The sequence below is a fragment of the Micromesistius poutassou genome, assembly GCF_964030765.1.
Source record: "Micromesistius poutassou genome assembly, chromosome: 3".
Lineage (NCBI taxonomy): Eukaryota > Metazoa > Chordata > Actinopteri > Gadiformes > Gadidae > Micromesistius > Micromesistius poutassou.
This window is the reverse complement of record NC_140273.1, coordinates 6364087-6379407: the sequence shown is the minus strand read 5'-3', so window position 1 is coordinate 6379407 and position 15321 is coordinate 6364087. Positions and strand designations below refer to the sequence as shown.

The 15321-nt window shown below is 42.7% G+C and overlaps 2 protein-coding genes across 2 annotated transcripts in view; both read right to left on the bottom strand.

The window, feature by feature from the left end:
* Nucleotides 1-3748: 3748 nt before the first annotated feature.
* fabp2 (fatty acid binding protein 2, intestinal) lies at nucleotides 3749-5764 on the bottom strand. The gene is made up of 4 exons (XM_084465860.1): nucleotides 5658-5764; nucleotides 4777-4949; nucleotides 4447-4554; nucleotides 3749-3979 (listed from the first exon to the last, which is right to left on the bottom strand). The coding sequence occupies exons 1-4, from the start codon at nucleotides 5722-5724 to the stop codon at nucleotides 3929-3931; spliced, it is 399 nt and encodes a 132-aa protein (XP_084321986.1). The 5' UTR covers nucleotides 5725-5764; the 3' UTR covers nucleotides 3749-3928.
* Nucleotides 5765-8254: 2490 nt separating this feature from the next.
* gucy1b1 (guanylate cyclase 1 soluble subunit beta 1) overlaps nucleotides 8255-15321 on the bottom strand; it is a gene marked incomplete at its 5' end in the record, with an annotated part of 16385 nt that continues 9318 nt past the window's right edge. The window contains 4 exons of the mRNA XM_084465400.1: nucleotides 8255-9491; nucleotides 10243-10397; nucleotides 12381-12521; nucleotides 14204-14441. Coding sequence (XP_084321526.1) covers nucleotides 9356-9491; nucleotides 10243-10397; nucleotides 12381-12521; nucleotides 14204-14441 — 670 coding nt within the window. The 3' untranslated portion in view covers nucleotides 8255-9355. The remainder of the gene's footprint in view (nucleotides 9492-10242; nucleotides 10398-12380; nucleotides 12522-14203; nucleotides 14442-15321) is intronic.

Here is a 15321-nt window from a genome sequence, read left to right as displayed (position 1 = left end):
GAGACTGGGAGAGAACTGCATGACGGCCATCTTCCTCTGTCCGGTGCCACTTCCTCTGGGTGGGATCGGGATTTCGTCTTGGCCATGCAAGGTCATCGCAAAGATGCTTTAAAAAAAACAATCTGCACGTGTTGTTCGTCGTTTTCTGATAATGTTATATTTGCTATTTTAAGTTTGAGCTGGACGCCAAAGAGTTTACAGAATTGAAAATGTAATGTTTTGAAGGATTATGTGAAATCAAATCTATTTTTTTTTCAATTCTATTTATTTTTCTTCTCTTCAACAGTCGCCATGGTTCCCTGGGTGAATTATCTGTTGAAGAAATATCGCCTCCTTTAGTCTGGGAGTGGGGCTTAAACAGGAATCCCCACAAATTATTTTGCCAAAATCTGAGCCATTTCCATTTTAAATATTGATTTTTTCTCTTTTTTTTGGTGTTTTTTATTTTTTTATTCAGAGGAATTGCAAACATACATTTATTGAAAGGAGTTCACGTTTTTTAAACAATGAAATATGTCTATTGTGAGACAAATATATGATGTCAGTTTTGATGTGAATCACAGTGATGGCTGCATCATTAACGATCTGCCCACCTCTGCACCTGTGCTCAGGTAGAATAAGCCCTGCCCATTTGCATTGAAACGCCCTGTTCAGCCGTCTTTTGGATAATAATAATTATTTCTATCTAAAGGACTCTCCCCAGCACAAACGGTACACTAATCCCTTATCACCTGTGATAAGGGATTGTGATAAGGTGTTTAAAATCAGTTTGCAGCATGAGTTCCTCACTGCTGTTCACCACAGATGCAGACACATGGCAACATTTCCAAACTTAACTTGTATTCTATAATATAAAACGACATAATTCACATGCGATCACGCTGTCTTTCGGTCTCAGAATAAGAATAACCTGTGGAGGTTGGGAGAAAGTTCTTATGCAATACCTAAACACAGACTGCATAAAAATAGCAGAGAGTACTATATACATTGGAAATGTTCTGCGCACACTTTAACTCAGGGCTCTCCCCCCCGCCCCCCCCCCATCACCCAGTCCAAGTAATACACTAGTTATAAATATCTTTGATCAGACCTCTCTGTCGATTTGATTGATTTGTGTTAATAGTTTATTGATTTACGGGTGCACATCATTTCTTGTATCTGTACATCTGAAATCACCATGACTTCTACATGTGTTTGGTTATTTATTGCTTTATTTATTTAGTAAATATCGTTATTTAAAGGGGTACATATTTATTGGGAAATGTATTTGGTCTTCCTTGAGATTTGTATAGATTTTCACACTGTATTCACAATACTACAATATTCAGACTAGTACTACTTCTACAACCTGTGTGTTCAATCCACAAATATTATGCTTCTTGTCATTCTCTACAAACCCTGTACTGCGTTGTTGTCACATTTACAAAGACCTGTAAAGTATTTAAAATTAGGGCTTACATATCATTTGTGTATTCGACAATATTATTGTCTTACAAAGTGGTATAAACCCTGCATGTCTTTTTAGAAGTCTTAATGTTCTGGTATACTGTGGTGCCCTCAGCCTGAAATATAAGTCACTTTGAGTCTCGGAAACCACAATTCTCCTGAATCAGAAAGTTCAATTCAAAGCCGCTTTTTTAATATTTTCACAAATAATAATATTTTTGATGAGAACACCCATAAAGAAGGATTTCTACTTAGGATTTGGACTCCACTCTTTCCTGTCTAACTGTCACATTTGTGTAAAGAACGTAGGCGTTGCTATGCATGACGTAAAGTTGGTGTGAAATACTTTTTGAAACTTTGTATCTGTAGATTTAACATTCCTGATAGCTTGTTCTAAAAATACGGAGTCACTTTCTCTTTTAACCTCGCTGAGCGTCTGGCCCAGTGGGCCTGCTGGAACAAGTTCAATAAGATGCTGGTCCTGATCTCACTGCTTATTAATATTACCAATGAACTATTATATTAATTTAGTCACTGTCGTATACTCTAGCTGTGGGACTTTTCGCAGCCATCCTAAAAAAACATTGCAAAGTTACACTACTTCATTCAAGTGCATTTTACCTACAATAATACATTTATCTTAGCATTAGGGATATGATGTAAACAGGTCACAGACAGTTTATGAGATTAACTATATAAAGGATTGGCTCATCTTGCCCATGTATTACATCCCAAATTTAACTGGACTGGGAAATTCAACATTCAATCATAGTGACGAAACTGCTCCATTTGAAACGTTGATATATATCTCTGGTTGCTCATGAGTTGTAACTACAAACCATGATGTGTGTCTTGTGTTTCCCCATTGGCTGTTGGTTCATGCCATGTTTATTATTTTTTTACTGAATGCAATGCTGTAAATGTTTAATGTACAGTACCACTAGGCTGTATTAACTCACTGTATCTTCTTTGTTATGAGTGTTCACCGAGAGTGCCTTCACAGTTTCAGCGGGAGGCCGTGCTCCCCTGTGTAACCCTGCTCAACTAGAGGATGTCATTTTAAACATTTTGGAATATGCAACGCTGACGGCGAAACATACCTGATGACAGTTAAAGACACTTTATTTATTTATTACACTTTACGATGTGAGAGACACATGAGGGTTTAGTAGGCTGCTCAAGGGCCAAAGTTCTGCCTCCAGGTGTGGTGATGTGAGGACTGTACCAACTTATAGGAGGATAGAAGTTGCATCATGGATAGACCAGCCTACCCAGAGGACTGTACCAACTGATAGGGTGATAGATGTTGCATCATGGATAGACCAGCCTACCCAGAGGACTGTATCAACTGATCCCCCCCCCCATTCCCTCATACATCTGGTTGGACACTCCCACCTGTGTGGTCAATGTAGGGTTAAAAGATTTTGAAACGGTTCCAATGGCCAATCAACATCACACCTGGTAGTAAAATGGGCGAACTTTAAAGTTTGAGCTGAGCGAAAGTATTTGTAGCGGACATTTTTACACGGGTCCTGACATCTCAAGGGCGGAAAGTTATATTCATGATGTCGGCCAAAGGTTTAGCCTTTAAAACGGGTTGGCGTTGTGTTGTGGAGGGGCGGAGCTTTTAATGACTGCTGATTGGAGGGGTTGGGTAATGCAGAGTATTATCTGAATATAGGGAGGTTATTGAGTTGAAATAAAGAAGGCTATTGAAAGGGACATGGCATGATGCACGACCTTTGATTTATTGGTTGACACAAAAGAGTTTTAAAAACCACTGAGTAGTGCGATGGTTTTCAGAATCCGGTTGCGGTTATGTTACATGTGTAGGCTACTTGAGCTGAGATTTGGCCTCAAGGGGGAACCGTCGCACTCTGCTATTTGTCCGTTTCCCTCCATTCTCGTGGAAAATCGCAGAAAAGTCAGATCGTTGACGTTATTGGTCCAGGATTTGGATAAATCCCGTAAATGGTCCAATCTGTCTAGGATTTATTTGACGGAAACGGAGTTGACGATTCCCCTTTGTTAAGGCTAGATTGAGTCTCCACCGAATGCTTCCTGAATTGTCTGCTACTAAGAGTAGAACCATATGAACTGTCAACACTATATTTTTGTAGATGTCAATCAATATTTATTTTTATTTATTATTAAATAAACTTTAAATGATTCTCTTGGTTTAAAATTATCATACTTGTTTTTTTTGTTTGCTCCTTAACTGTAGGCCTATAGGCCTATATTTATTACATCACATTGACCCATAACCCCATCACCAAGTATATTATGTACACCACACAGCGAGCACGTATCAAATTAGGTTTTTATTTAGTATCAAAACCAAACACAATTCGTACAAATAGTGATGTTTTAAATGTACATAGATCTTTTGCCAATGAAATGTTCATATTGGTTTATTGCGATAAATGTATAGCTGTAATGCTGTAGTCATGCCTATTGGTTGGTCAGGCGATCCGCAGTTGCTCTAACATCTCTTGTACATTCTCTTGGCGTCCACGCCCTCATAGTTGTAGCTCTGTTGAAATAGAGGACATGGTTTTATTACAGTTGGAATACAGTCTGCCCATAGCCATTGTGCAACTACTGGCAATCTTGGATCTAAACACTGGCTGGGTTAACTGAATCTTCCCTCTATAAGCGTTAAGAACCAAAATGGCCGCTAGGAAAATAAGGTATATTGCTCTCTATCCGATATCTGGGACAGACCTTCCCTTACATATCAGGCATGCGTTCACAATTAGCTATAAGTTATCGATTAACAATGTTGGTTCAGTGTTGACACACACTCACACACACACATGTACTCACACACACACTTGCTATGGTTTGAATTGGCACATATGCCAAACTGATTTAACAGTTATGTGTTAAAGACTTGATCCCATGGGTGGTTAGCCAACAACAGCTTCACATGGTGTGTTTTAATAATATGCACATGTTGGAGCCCTAAAACAGCCAACAGGACAGACGTGGCCGACTAACCTGTATGAGTTCGTCTCCCTCGACAACTCTGGTGGTGGTTAGCACTTTTCCGTTGTCCTTCCTGGTGAAGGAGCCCTTCAACGTCTCTCCCTCCAGTGTCCAGGAGCCCTGTACGGAGAGCGGCCATTTTACATCTCAGATAAGAACATGTTTCATGCTTCACTAACCCTGCACTTTTGCAGCATTCAGTCTACATGAATATAATCTGTGGAGGAAAAAAAGGAATGAATGTGAATCTCTGAGTGACTAAAGTGCGTTGCATAGAATTGTATTACTTGAGGTGAGATAGTAAAGCCGTCGTGTGTGAGGACAGAGCTGCTCACTGCTCACCTTCAGCTCGGTACCGTCGGCCAGGCTGTACTCGAAGGTGACCCCGGAGGTGAAGTCGATCTCCAGGGTCCTGAAGGTGCTGGTCTCCTTCACGTGGAACGAGTCCCCCGTCTGCTGCACCGTGATCTGCAGGTTGTCATGAGCCGCCAGCTTCCGTTTCACCATGTTGACCCCTGGCAACACCAAGCGCGCACACCCATGACCACAAGCACACACACACACACACACACACACACACACACACACACACAGACACGCACATAAGAAAACACACACACACACACACACACACACATACAGACGCACACACACAAATGCACATGCACACACATAGACCCATCCACACGCACGTGCAAACGCACACACAAATACATACACATACGCACGTGAATGCATGCACACACATAAGCACACACATATATACACACAGGATTAATAAAGTCAACAGACTTATCCAGAGACTGTACGTAATCTGACTTATCACTGAACAATTCGAGGAAAGGCTACCAGCAAAGGGTGTGTACATCGGTGGCCCAAAAGGAGAATAGTTTATTACAGTCAAATTCTGATTCATTTTATTTCATTTTACAAATATCAAACTATTGGTGTCCGTTTCAGATCTACTGCCCAGAGGACAATTCTTTTCCAACGCTGTGCTTGACATTATTTAGGCTTATACTCCCCCCCCCCCCCCCCCCCCCAATTCATCCTCCATTACTTTTTTTCCCACCCGCTGAGTAGGCCTACTCCAATGCACCGCACACGGACACCCTCTTCCACCTTGTCACCACGATGCATGCATGCCCTGCATATTTCAACGCTTTCAATGGCAGGCGAACAAAACACACGAAAACCGCTCGGGCCAAAACAACACCACTCACCCATTTGCTCCATGAATTTCTCATAATTATCGTTGCGATCCACTTTCCAGGTGCCGTTGAAGGTCATGGTGGATGTGAGAGTGTGAGAGTTTGAGTGTGAGTGTGAATGAGTGAGGACTACTTAGTGAAGTGAGTGAGGTAGCCACAGCCCTTTATAGAGCCCTGGTTGCTGTAGGCCTCACCCTTATCTTCCTAACGCCAATCAAGTGGTGATGTGGCCGTTGAAAGCTCATGGATATTTTTTTTTATCTTATCTCATATCTGTTCACTCCTATCTGTGTTATATCGGTACAGTGATGTGAAACACATGTGTGAGTGCAATGATTGATTCAGGGCATTTTGGATTTTATTGAATTAATACAAAGGCAATCCAGTTAGACAAATCATCACTTGTTTACAAAAGGTGTGGCTGTAGCCCGTTTGTGTTATCAAACACAGATAAGATACATACACACTAACCTACTCGGGTAGTAGTATTAGAGAAACTGTCCCACAACTCCTCTTTTCCAAGGAGTACTTGAACTGGGAAATCCAGCTACAAAGGACATATTATTTTTGTTTTGTTTGTTATTGCTCTCTTTTGTATTACTGTCAACGTTTATTGATGCTAAAAGGCATTACAATTGTTAACTATTCAACCAGCACCAACTCCATTGGTGAGTCATTTTAAAGTGTTACCTCCTAGAGGACCTAGAATGATGCTAGCACCTCATCTACCCATTCTGGTTGAGACCACGGGTGCTACCCTTTCATCATTGCGGACAACACATTTGTATTTCAGCATCTCTTGAGAACTAGAAAGAAGATCCACGCCATTTAATTTTTTTTGAATATTTGGGTGCTGTAATGATTTGCAGCCCTGTTTTGTTAGGGCCTATAAGCATTTGATTGAACACTCTGCTGATGTTGGCACACACTATTTCCTCCTTGATCTAACTGAGGAGCCACCATAAAAGCAATGATTTGCAATCGAATAGTGCAAACCCAATCAAATTTATTACATCAAACGGTTATGGGACCACTAAACAACCCTTTTATAAACATGACGTGATCTATCTCTGGCAACCAGGTGGAACTTTGATCTGAATCCTCCCATAACCTTTTCAAGTTATTAAGTAAACATTGTAGGCCTTGTGTACACACTGTTGATGCTGAATGCTGTTTGGCTCGACATCAGTCTGATAAACCACTGATTACAAAGACCTGAGTCTCAGGTCATGGTCAGAAGGGACAATCCCAGTATCTGAACTCTCCTCTATTATCACAGGAGACCTTTCAACTTTGACACTATTAATGTTAGAGGGGGTTGAGGAAGAGATGTGTGAGATCAATAGTTAATCATCTATATCCAAACTCTTATCAAACTTATCAGCCAGCTGTCACCCAGCATCAGATACAGTTCTGCGGTTACTGCAGTAATGTTATAAACTCAAAATATTGGGAACATTTGATGCAGAAAAATGGCAAGTTTGACTGGCGCAAGGACAGTAGTTCACACACTTTGCAGAAGTAGGCCTACGGTGTATGTTGGCAATAGACTGTATAAAATATGAATTCTCCTGGGAAATGAAACCGTATCTTAACCAAGTGTGAGTCTTAAACTTACCACTAGATGGGCTGCTTCAATAAAATAAATTAAGAATCAAATCAGCCTTGTAATCCTGCACTATACAGGAGTATTATCTGCCTGCATAAGTTCAGGCCGTAAGGACTCATCTCTAACTTCTTAACAACACGTTTTGAACACATGATGGCATTGAAGGGGAGAGACAGGAACGCATGCAGGCATCACAACAGTGTAGCACGATCTGTTTTTATTTTCCTCTCACCCAAACACAAACCCTAGTCAAATATAAACAGTGGTCATTTCTTACACAAACATCCACGAAATCCAGTAAGGGATTTGGCACAGTTTAGAGGTTGTGAGGATAAGGAGGTGGAGAGGAGAGAGGAGTTGATGCTGTATTGTGGCATCAGGACCCACTCCTTCTCAAGTGCAGTTTAACAATAACCGATTTGACACGACAGTGATTGCAAATGGCGGTATAAGTAAAAGACATAATATTGGCACTTTTTTTTCAACAAAATATATTTTTCATTTTTCTATCAGCGTGTTTTAATATATAGTGAAACTAATACATTACAAATTAACTTGAGTTGAATCATATTAACTTGTATTTTACTCGTGACTTAATTCTGATTGATAATTTATCCATATAGTTTGTGGTATACGAAAAACCATGTAAACTTACTAAAATTGGCACATTTCGATTTTGTTCAAAGTTCTGCATTTCCTGAAAGAAAGTGTATGAATTTCAGTAATACAAAAATGTCTTAAAAGATTAACAGAACTAAACAAGACAAAACATATTATATCATCAAGATAAGTTTCAAACATGGTACATAGAACAGTAGAAAAAGTTCTGTATTATAATTAGTGTGTCATATGCATACATTTGAAGCATTTTAAGGTCTTTCATCTAAGCGCAAATAAGAAGGAACGTTGTGAAACATATTCCCTACAATTTGAGCGTGAACAAGTAGGACTACACAACATCCTTCTAGCAAAGAAACACAGGACGACACTATTCAAAACATGTAAACCCATAATCCATAATGCCGTGTTCGTCCCCATGGTGTTTCACAACGATCCTTGTATTGATGACTGTATGGCAACTCACACATTGTACAATCCTAACTCCAGTGCGTACATGTGTTCAGGGAGGGGGGGGGGGCAGTTACAGTATAAACCTGCCCAGCTGGTGAATGGAAACAACTCCAAGCATTGCGTAAGCCTCGACTGATCTTAACTCTTGCGGTTTGATATCAGGAGAATCGTAGCCAATTCCAACGTCGTTGGAGCAATTATGTTCTGTGTACACACTCATAGACGTCCACCCTAGAGAGTTAGGGAACACACTCATTCACACTAGAGAGTTAGGGAACACACTCATACACACTAGAGAGAGTTAGGGAACACTCATACACACTAGAGAGTTAGGGAACACACTCATTCACACTAGAGAGAGTTAGGGAACGCACTCATTCACACTAGAGAGAGTTAGGGAACACACTCATACACACTAGACAGAGTTAGTGAACACAGTCATTCACACTAGAGAGAGTTAGGGAACACACTCATTCACACTAGAGAGATAGGGAACAGAGGGTGGACTGCTTCTCTTGAGGGACAGCAAAGCATGATGAGTTAAAAATATACTATAATTTAACTATTAAAAAAGGAATTCAAGTTAAAACTCTAATCCAACCTAATCCATTTAGCTAAATATGTACTTATACTATATAAATTCTTTACCATATATAATATATTATTGTTATCTTTATAATATACTTTACAATATTTGGTGTCGAAAATCGAAATCGGCGTGTTCACCCAAATTCAATGGCAGGTTTGCGATCAATTCTCTGCCGCACCCGCCCACAAAATGCAGCGAATATATTGTACCCTGACAAAAGCGTCAGTTCGACAGCCTATGCAAACGTGTCAATTCTCTTTCTGTTTTCAGTGTACCGGGGCCTTCAGAGTTCGGAATTTTCGTTGTACGTTTACGGACCGTTTAAAACGAGTTTTCGCTGTATGTTTACGGGCTATTTAGAAGAAAGTTTTCATTGTACGTTTACCGGCTGTTTAGAAAAGGTTTTCGTTGTACGTTTATACCGGGCCGTTTAGAAGGAGTTCAGTTCTCGGTGTCGGCGGGAGTTCTTCTGGACAGGAACCACACCTTCATGGGCTCCTTCTTCCCCTTCATGGTGATGGGACCCCGGTACTGCAGATCGAACTGAGGGTCCGAGTTCTCCGCCGACTGCAAACACCTGCAGGAAGTGGCCGGCAGTGGCAGGAAGTGATGTTATGGTGATGGAGAGAAGTTGATGTTCAAGTGCATTGTCACAATTTGGATTATGGGTGTATCTGTGATCTCTTTCATCTCCCATGAACTCTTTGTCTTCACAAATGTCTTTCTCTCTGGTCTGGCTACCAACGTTTTCTGAAACCCCGCCACATAAGTTATCACAGAGAAAGAAAGAGAAAGAGACAGGGAGAGAAAGACTGAGAGTAAGCCAGAGAAAGAGTTTGTGAGAGAGAGACAAAGAGACAGATAGAGCAAGAGAGAGAGTGAGTGAAGGGCTGTATATGGTTTCACATCAACGCAACGCAAGGACCACGCACTTTGATGCAGTCGTGAACCGTTTTGGTTCTGCCTCAGGTTTTAGTGAGCGGACCAATCACAGCCCTTGCTGCTGCGTCGCCTTGACACAAGGTTACAATTTTTAGGAGGCGCATGTCAGGCCCTTGCGGTGGACGTAAGTAGGGTCCGCATTGGTCGATGTGGAACCATAATCAGGCCTTAAGAGAGTGAAAGTAAACGAAGATAGAGAGTGCCAGAGAAATAGTGAGAGAGGGATAAAGAGAGAGAGCGAGAGAGAAAGTAAGAAAGTGAAAGTAAGAGAAGAGAGAGAGAGAGCCAGAGAAAGAGTGAGAGAAGGACAGAGAGAGAGAGCGAGGGCCAGAGAGAGAGTAAGAGCGAGCGAGAGTAAGAAAGAGAGATAGAGCGAGTGACCTTACCTGTAGGTGTACTCTGAGACGTTGATCTTGCCCTTCTCTCCGGTGGTTTCAGTGCGACTTGTGAGGTTGACTGTGTTGCCAAAGAGACAGTAGCGTGGCATCCTCTGACCTATGACCCCTGTCACCACCTCGCCCGTGTGGATCCCGATGGTGATCTGGCCCGCAGGACAGGTCAAAGGTCAGGAGAGCATGCATCTTACACAGCTCAGCATGTGGACGTGAGAGCTTCCACCTTTTTTTTTATTATGCGTGGAATATGCCTGAAATAAATGCATGTTGTGGTGCAGACAAAAATGGGATGTTGATTGACAAATGTTGACATTGAAAATATTTAACTTTATTTAATTTTATTTTAGTTTTTATCCCCTTTTGCCCCCCCCCCCCCCCTTCCTTCCCCATCTGTCTGGCAAGCCCTCCCCACTGTTGCACTGCAGTCGGAGATAGGAGCCTATCAGAGAGCAGAGCAGTGATTTGTGTCTCCACTGTTCATCACTGTGTCAATATGCTTGTCTACACTAAATGTCAGTCAAGCTGAAGTCCTGGTGTCTGGGTCTGGTGTCTGTGTCTGTGTGAGGTCTGCTACACGGGTAGTCCCTAATATAGACACAACGTTGTGTTCCTATTGACCCTCTTTGGTGGCTCTGGTGATTGTATTATTCACTCTTTTCTAAATGACAAAAACCAGGGGTGAGGATGAATATGACTTTATAATAGACGATGGTAGGGTTGCTGATGGGCGGAGCAGCGGCAGCAGTGGAGGCCTCTGCATGTTGGCCTTTTAGGGAAGGAGAAAGCGCATGTGAATACATTCTTCACACTTTAGGGAACGCAGGGCATCAAACCCGGTTTCTGTTTGTGAAACAGATGTGCTGATTTTCTTTGTCACCTGGGTGTTGCATTATACCTCGCTGAAAAAATCTGTACACTATATATAGGTATATATGTATCAAAATGTAAACACCAACAAAAAACAACATTCCAAGATCCTGGTAATGTGGGAAATAACTGTCCTTGTCCAGAGATAAGCCCTGTCACCAATCGCCATTCCACTTCTCAGGAACCATTGGTTAATCCGCTTTAAAGTGAAGAGTTCGGGAAATGGCGAAACCATTTTGTCGATGTTCTACACATTTTTGTTCTACCACTTGAACATTTCAAGGTGTGCAGATGAATGCTAAACAAGAGCTCAGCGCAAGATTTGTTCTCCTAAGTAGCCGTGACAGCTAAAGAGGCCTGCTGTCTCTTGGCCTGAATCCATACAGCTTGTTCCTGAGAAGCTCCTGAAAATATCTCCTGGTCGAGGTCCAGAAAGATCGGCAACAGACGAAATTAGAACCTGCGACGATTAACTTTTCTCTCTTGCTGCAGCAAATGTATTTGGACTTATATTTAGTCTGGATGTAAGAATATTTATGTACCGTCTGAGGGTTTAGAGTAGAGTTTATGTGAGTAGGCCTAGGACCCTTTAATGCTTGTTGTGTTCCGAGCGATGAACAAACTTGCTGTTTGGCACGATACAAGAGCACCGGGCTATTTTTAACCACAGAGGCAGAGCGAATGATTTGTAGTGCGCTGCTGTTGCCAAACTTTTTCTTCCTTTTTTTTTGTTGAACACTAATAAACACACTTTTGTTAACCAGACATGATATTCCATAGTTTATCAACCGTTATATTTTGTAATTACAATAACAGACTCAACTACTCTAGTTAAACAAAAGCGTGCTGTGTTGGATCAACAAGACGGATCCTTTGTTTTGTTTCAATGCGAAAACTATTTGGCAAAGTTAGACAAAAGTAAAGCATATATTTTAATGGTGTTGACACAACGGAAACAGGATTAAGGACATAATATTGTCGTGATAATTAAAAATATATCATAATTATTATGATATATTAACCTAATTACCCTTTTTTTTAATATGACTTGATATACTAATGTGACTTTGTTAAGTGCCTTGAGTACTCTGAAAGATGGTTCATAAATAATATTCTTTTTCTTCTCCTTATTATAACAAAACACCAAAAGTGTTCAGTCCTCCATTACACACCGTGGTGCTCAACCAAAGACGTCTGTTGACACCGTATCCTTGACAACGCACCTCCCAATCCCTACAGCGTCTTGGTGGGAGAAATCCTACCTGGACGGGCTGGTCGTCCACCTTCACCTGGCCGGCGATCTCCATCATGTCCAGGGCCAGGTGGCTGATGGACTGGGCGTGGTGCGCGCAGGGCTCCGGGAGGCCACTCACCGTCATGTACTTGTCCCCCACCGTCTCCACCTAAGGACCATAATGGAAACAAGCCTTTGGGCTTTATGGTGTTTCTATCCTTTTGAACACTTCTTGTTGATTGTTGTTCAATCATTTTTCAAGCAACCAATCAAACAGCTGGGTGAGGCAGGGTACACTCACACATTACTCCAGGGAGCTCATTAACCTACCACTCATTTACTGAGCTTATGTACCTACCATGACAACTCAATGCATTCTTTAGTTCTGCAGTTCTGGTAGCTTTTAGGGCCATTGTCCACCTTGCGTTTTTAAATTGTCCCCAATGAGGAGAGAGTGCGTTTCCCTGCTGAAACAAACCGCTGCACCCAGCACCTTTTTATCAAGGACTCCAATCACTTCTAGTTGAAATTGTCCAACTTTCGAAAGGTGCTGGTGAAGTCACTGTGGCCGTTTTACAGGCAACCAATCATATATGAGAAGGGGCGGGACTTGTCACCCTTCTGAACAAGAAAAAAGTTGAGAAACTTGTTCTTGCCGTTTCCGTCTATCCGGAACTTTATTATACGTCAAATGAAAAAATGTTAAATCAGAGAACTGGAGCTGCTGCCCCCCGCGACCTGACCCCGGATAAGCGGTTTGAAGATAAGGATGAGGTTAAATCAGAAAACACAGTTTGGTGATATCTTGTCATTGCTAAAAACTTTTTTTTTCTCTCATCAAACAAGCGCTTCACCGCAGGCTCCCCAGCGCCCGGCCAGCGCTCTTCTGCCAGAAAAAACCTGCTATGTGGACACAGGCCCTTAGAATGCATTCCATTGAGTTCTCACGGTATCCACCAAGTTTCAAAGGTTTCCCTGCCCAACTAAACAAGATGGCAGCTAGGTGAATAAGGTCTATTAGGCCATTAACTTGTGTGTTTTAGGGATGAAAAAAAGAACAAAACTCTTTTCGGTTCACTTTTGGCTTGTGTGTGTGCTCATGTGTGTGCGTGTGTGCGTGCGTGCGTGTGTGTGTGTGTGTGCGTGTGTGTGTGAGTGTGCGTGTGTGTGTGCGTGTGTGTGTGTGTATGACAATGGCCCTTGTTGTTTGGACTTGAAGCATGGCCAGAAGTCATGTTGAAACCTTGTAGGACAATGCGTTAAACACTTGCCTCAGCGCAAAGGCATTCGGGGGGCTCTGTGTACGCAGAGGGGATGGGAGGGACCACCTAGTCTGTGGGGCTCCTAGCGTAAATATTACTTCTTTTGGTGACCCACTGCCTGAAGCCCGTCCCAGGGAAGTGCTGGTGTCTGTTTAGCTTCTTAAAGTGCATTCTTGTCTGAAAGCCTCGAGTGTAAATCTGCCGCAGTGCGGAGACTATAAAAGACGTTCTTGTGCCGCTGGAGAGGTCGCTGCAGCTCAGAGAGGTGAGGCTGCGTTTGTTTTAGGATGAGAAGGCCCTTCAAACGCTGTAAAACAGGTCTTTGATGGCGTGACGTGATGTCCACTATTGGATCTTATTATGTCCTATTTTCTTTAACCGGTGCTTCTGGCAGTCAGAGAGAATGACTCAGAGCGAGGCCGTTTGACCAAATCTACACAGCTGATACCAGGCACAAAAAATACATCTATAAACTCAATTTCATCCAAGGTTTGTATCCAGACAGTGTGTTTGGCGTCTGCAACGCCAGGGACGGAAAGCACAACAGGACAATGAGTGTGTGTTGGTGGCGGCAGGGGGGGGTTCTGACCTTGTATACATAAGGGTTTTTCCGCGTGTCGGTCAGGATGTCAAAGCGGGTGTAAACATCGTTGAGCAGATTTACGATCTTGATGGCCCCCTCGGCCGAGGCGTGCTTGCTGCAGAAGACGTTGAAGCCCACGATGCCGCTGAACAGGATGGTCACGTTGTCGTAGCGCTTCGCCGGCACAGGCCTCTTGTGGCGCAGCTCGTTGGCCACAGATGGCGGCAGAACGGAATAGAGCAATCTAGAAATAAAGACACAAGTCATGAACGCCGGAGAGAGAAGCAGAGCAGAGGAAACGTGACGGGAAAACAAAGGAAGGGTGTTGTGTTTGTGAGCTTTCTATCTGGGCTTACAAGCGCCAGCACCGCCATAACACCGACTAACACCACCAGCTCCATCATCACCACCACCACCACCACCCTTTATTAAGACCACCACCACCACCAGCTCCATTCATATCACCACCATCACCACCACCACCAGCTCCATCAACATCACCACCACCTTTATTAACACCACCACCACCAACACCTTTATTAACACCGCCTCCATCAACCACCACCACCACCACCATCAGCATCACCACGACCACCACCATTATTACTACCATCACCATCCCAACTACCACCACCATCTTTTGGCAAATTCCTTAAGCAAGCTGTTCTCATGTTGGGGAGGGTGTTGTTTCTATGGTAACAGTAAAGATAAGATCTGCCTGGGGGTGGGGGGGGAGTCACACATGCATGCATGAAAACACACTCAGCGAACAACCAATAAATAACTGTCTTCAAACATAGTTCACTCTCAGTCTACTTTCTAATTTTGTTAACTATGTCGAGGCTTGGGAATGATCCACAGCCCATTGCTGACCACAGAGGTGAAGGTTAACGCACACACACATATTGAGCTGTCGTTGTGTGCCGTTGTGTTGTTGTGCTGCCGTTGTGTCAGACATTTAAAGAACAGCGGAAGGGGAAGAAGGAGGGGCCCTGAAAGACAGGGAGGGGTGTGGTTGTGAATTCTAAACATCGTTCCCCACTATGTCCCTGAGCATCCTCCACCTCCTCTTCTACCTTCTCTTCCTCCACCACCTCCATCATCTCCTCCACCTCCTATTTCAC

Bases quoted from the DNA above. Each gene is read 5' to 3' on its own strand.
- fabp2 (XM_084465860.1), bottom strand. From the start codon at position 5,724: ATGACCTTCAACGGCACCTGGAAAGTGGATCGCAACGATAATTATGAG. The intron at 4,555-4,776 runs GTGAGCAGTGAG...CTCTCCGTACAG, and splicing joins CCGACGGTACCGAGCTGAAG to GGCTCCTGGACACTGGAGGG. The intron at 3,980-4,446 runs GTTAGTCGGCCA...CTATTTCAACAG, and splicing joins AGGGAGACGAACTCATACAG to AGCTACAACTATGAGGGCGT.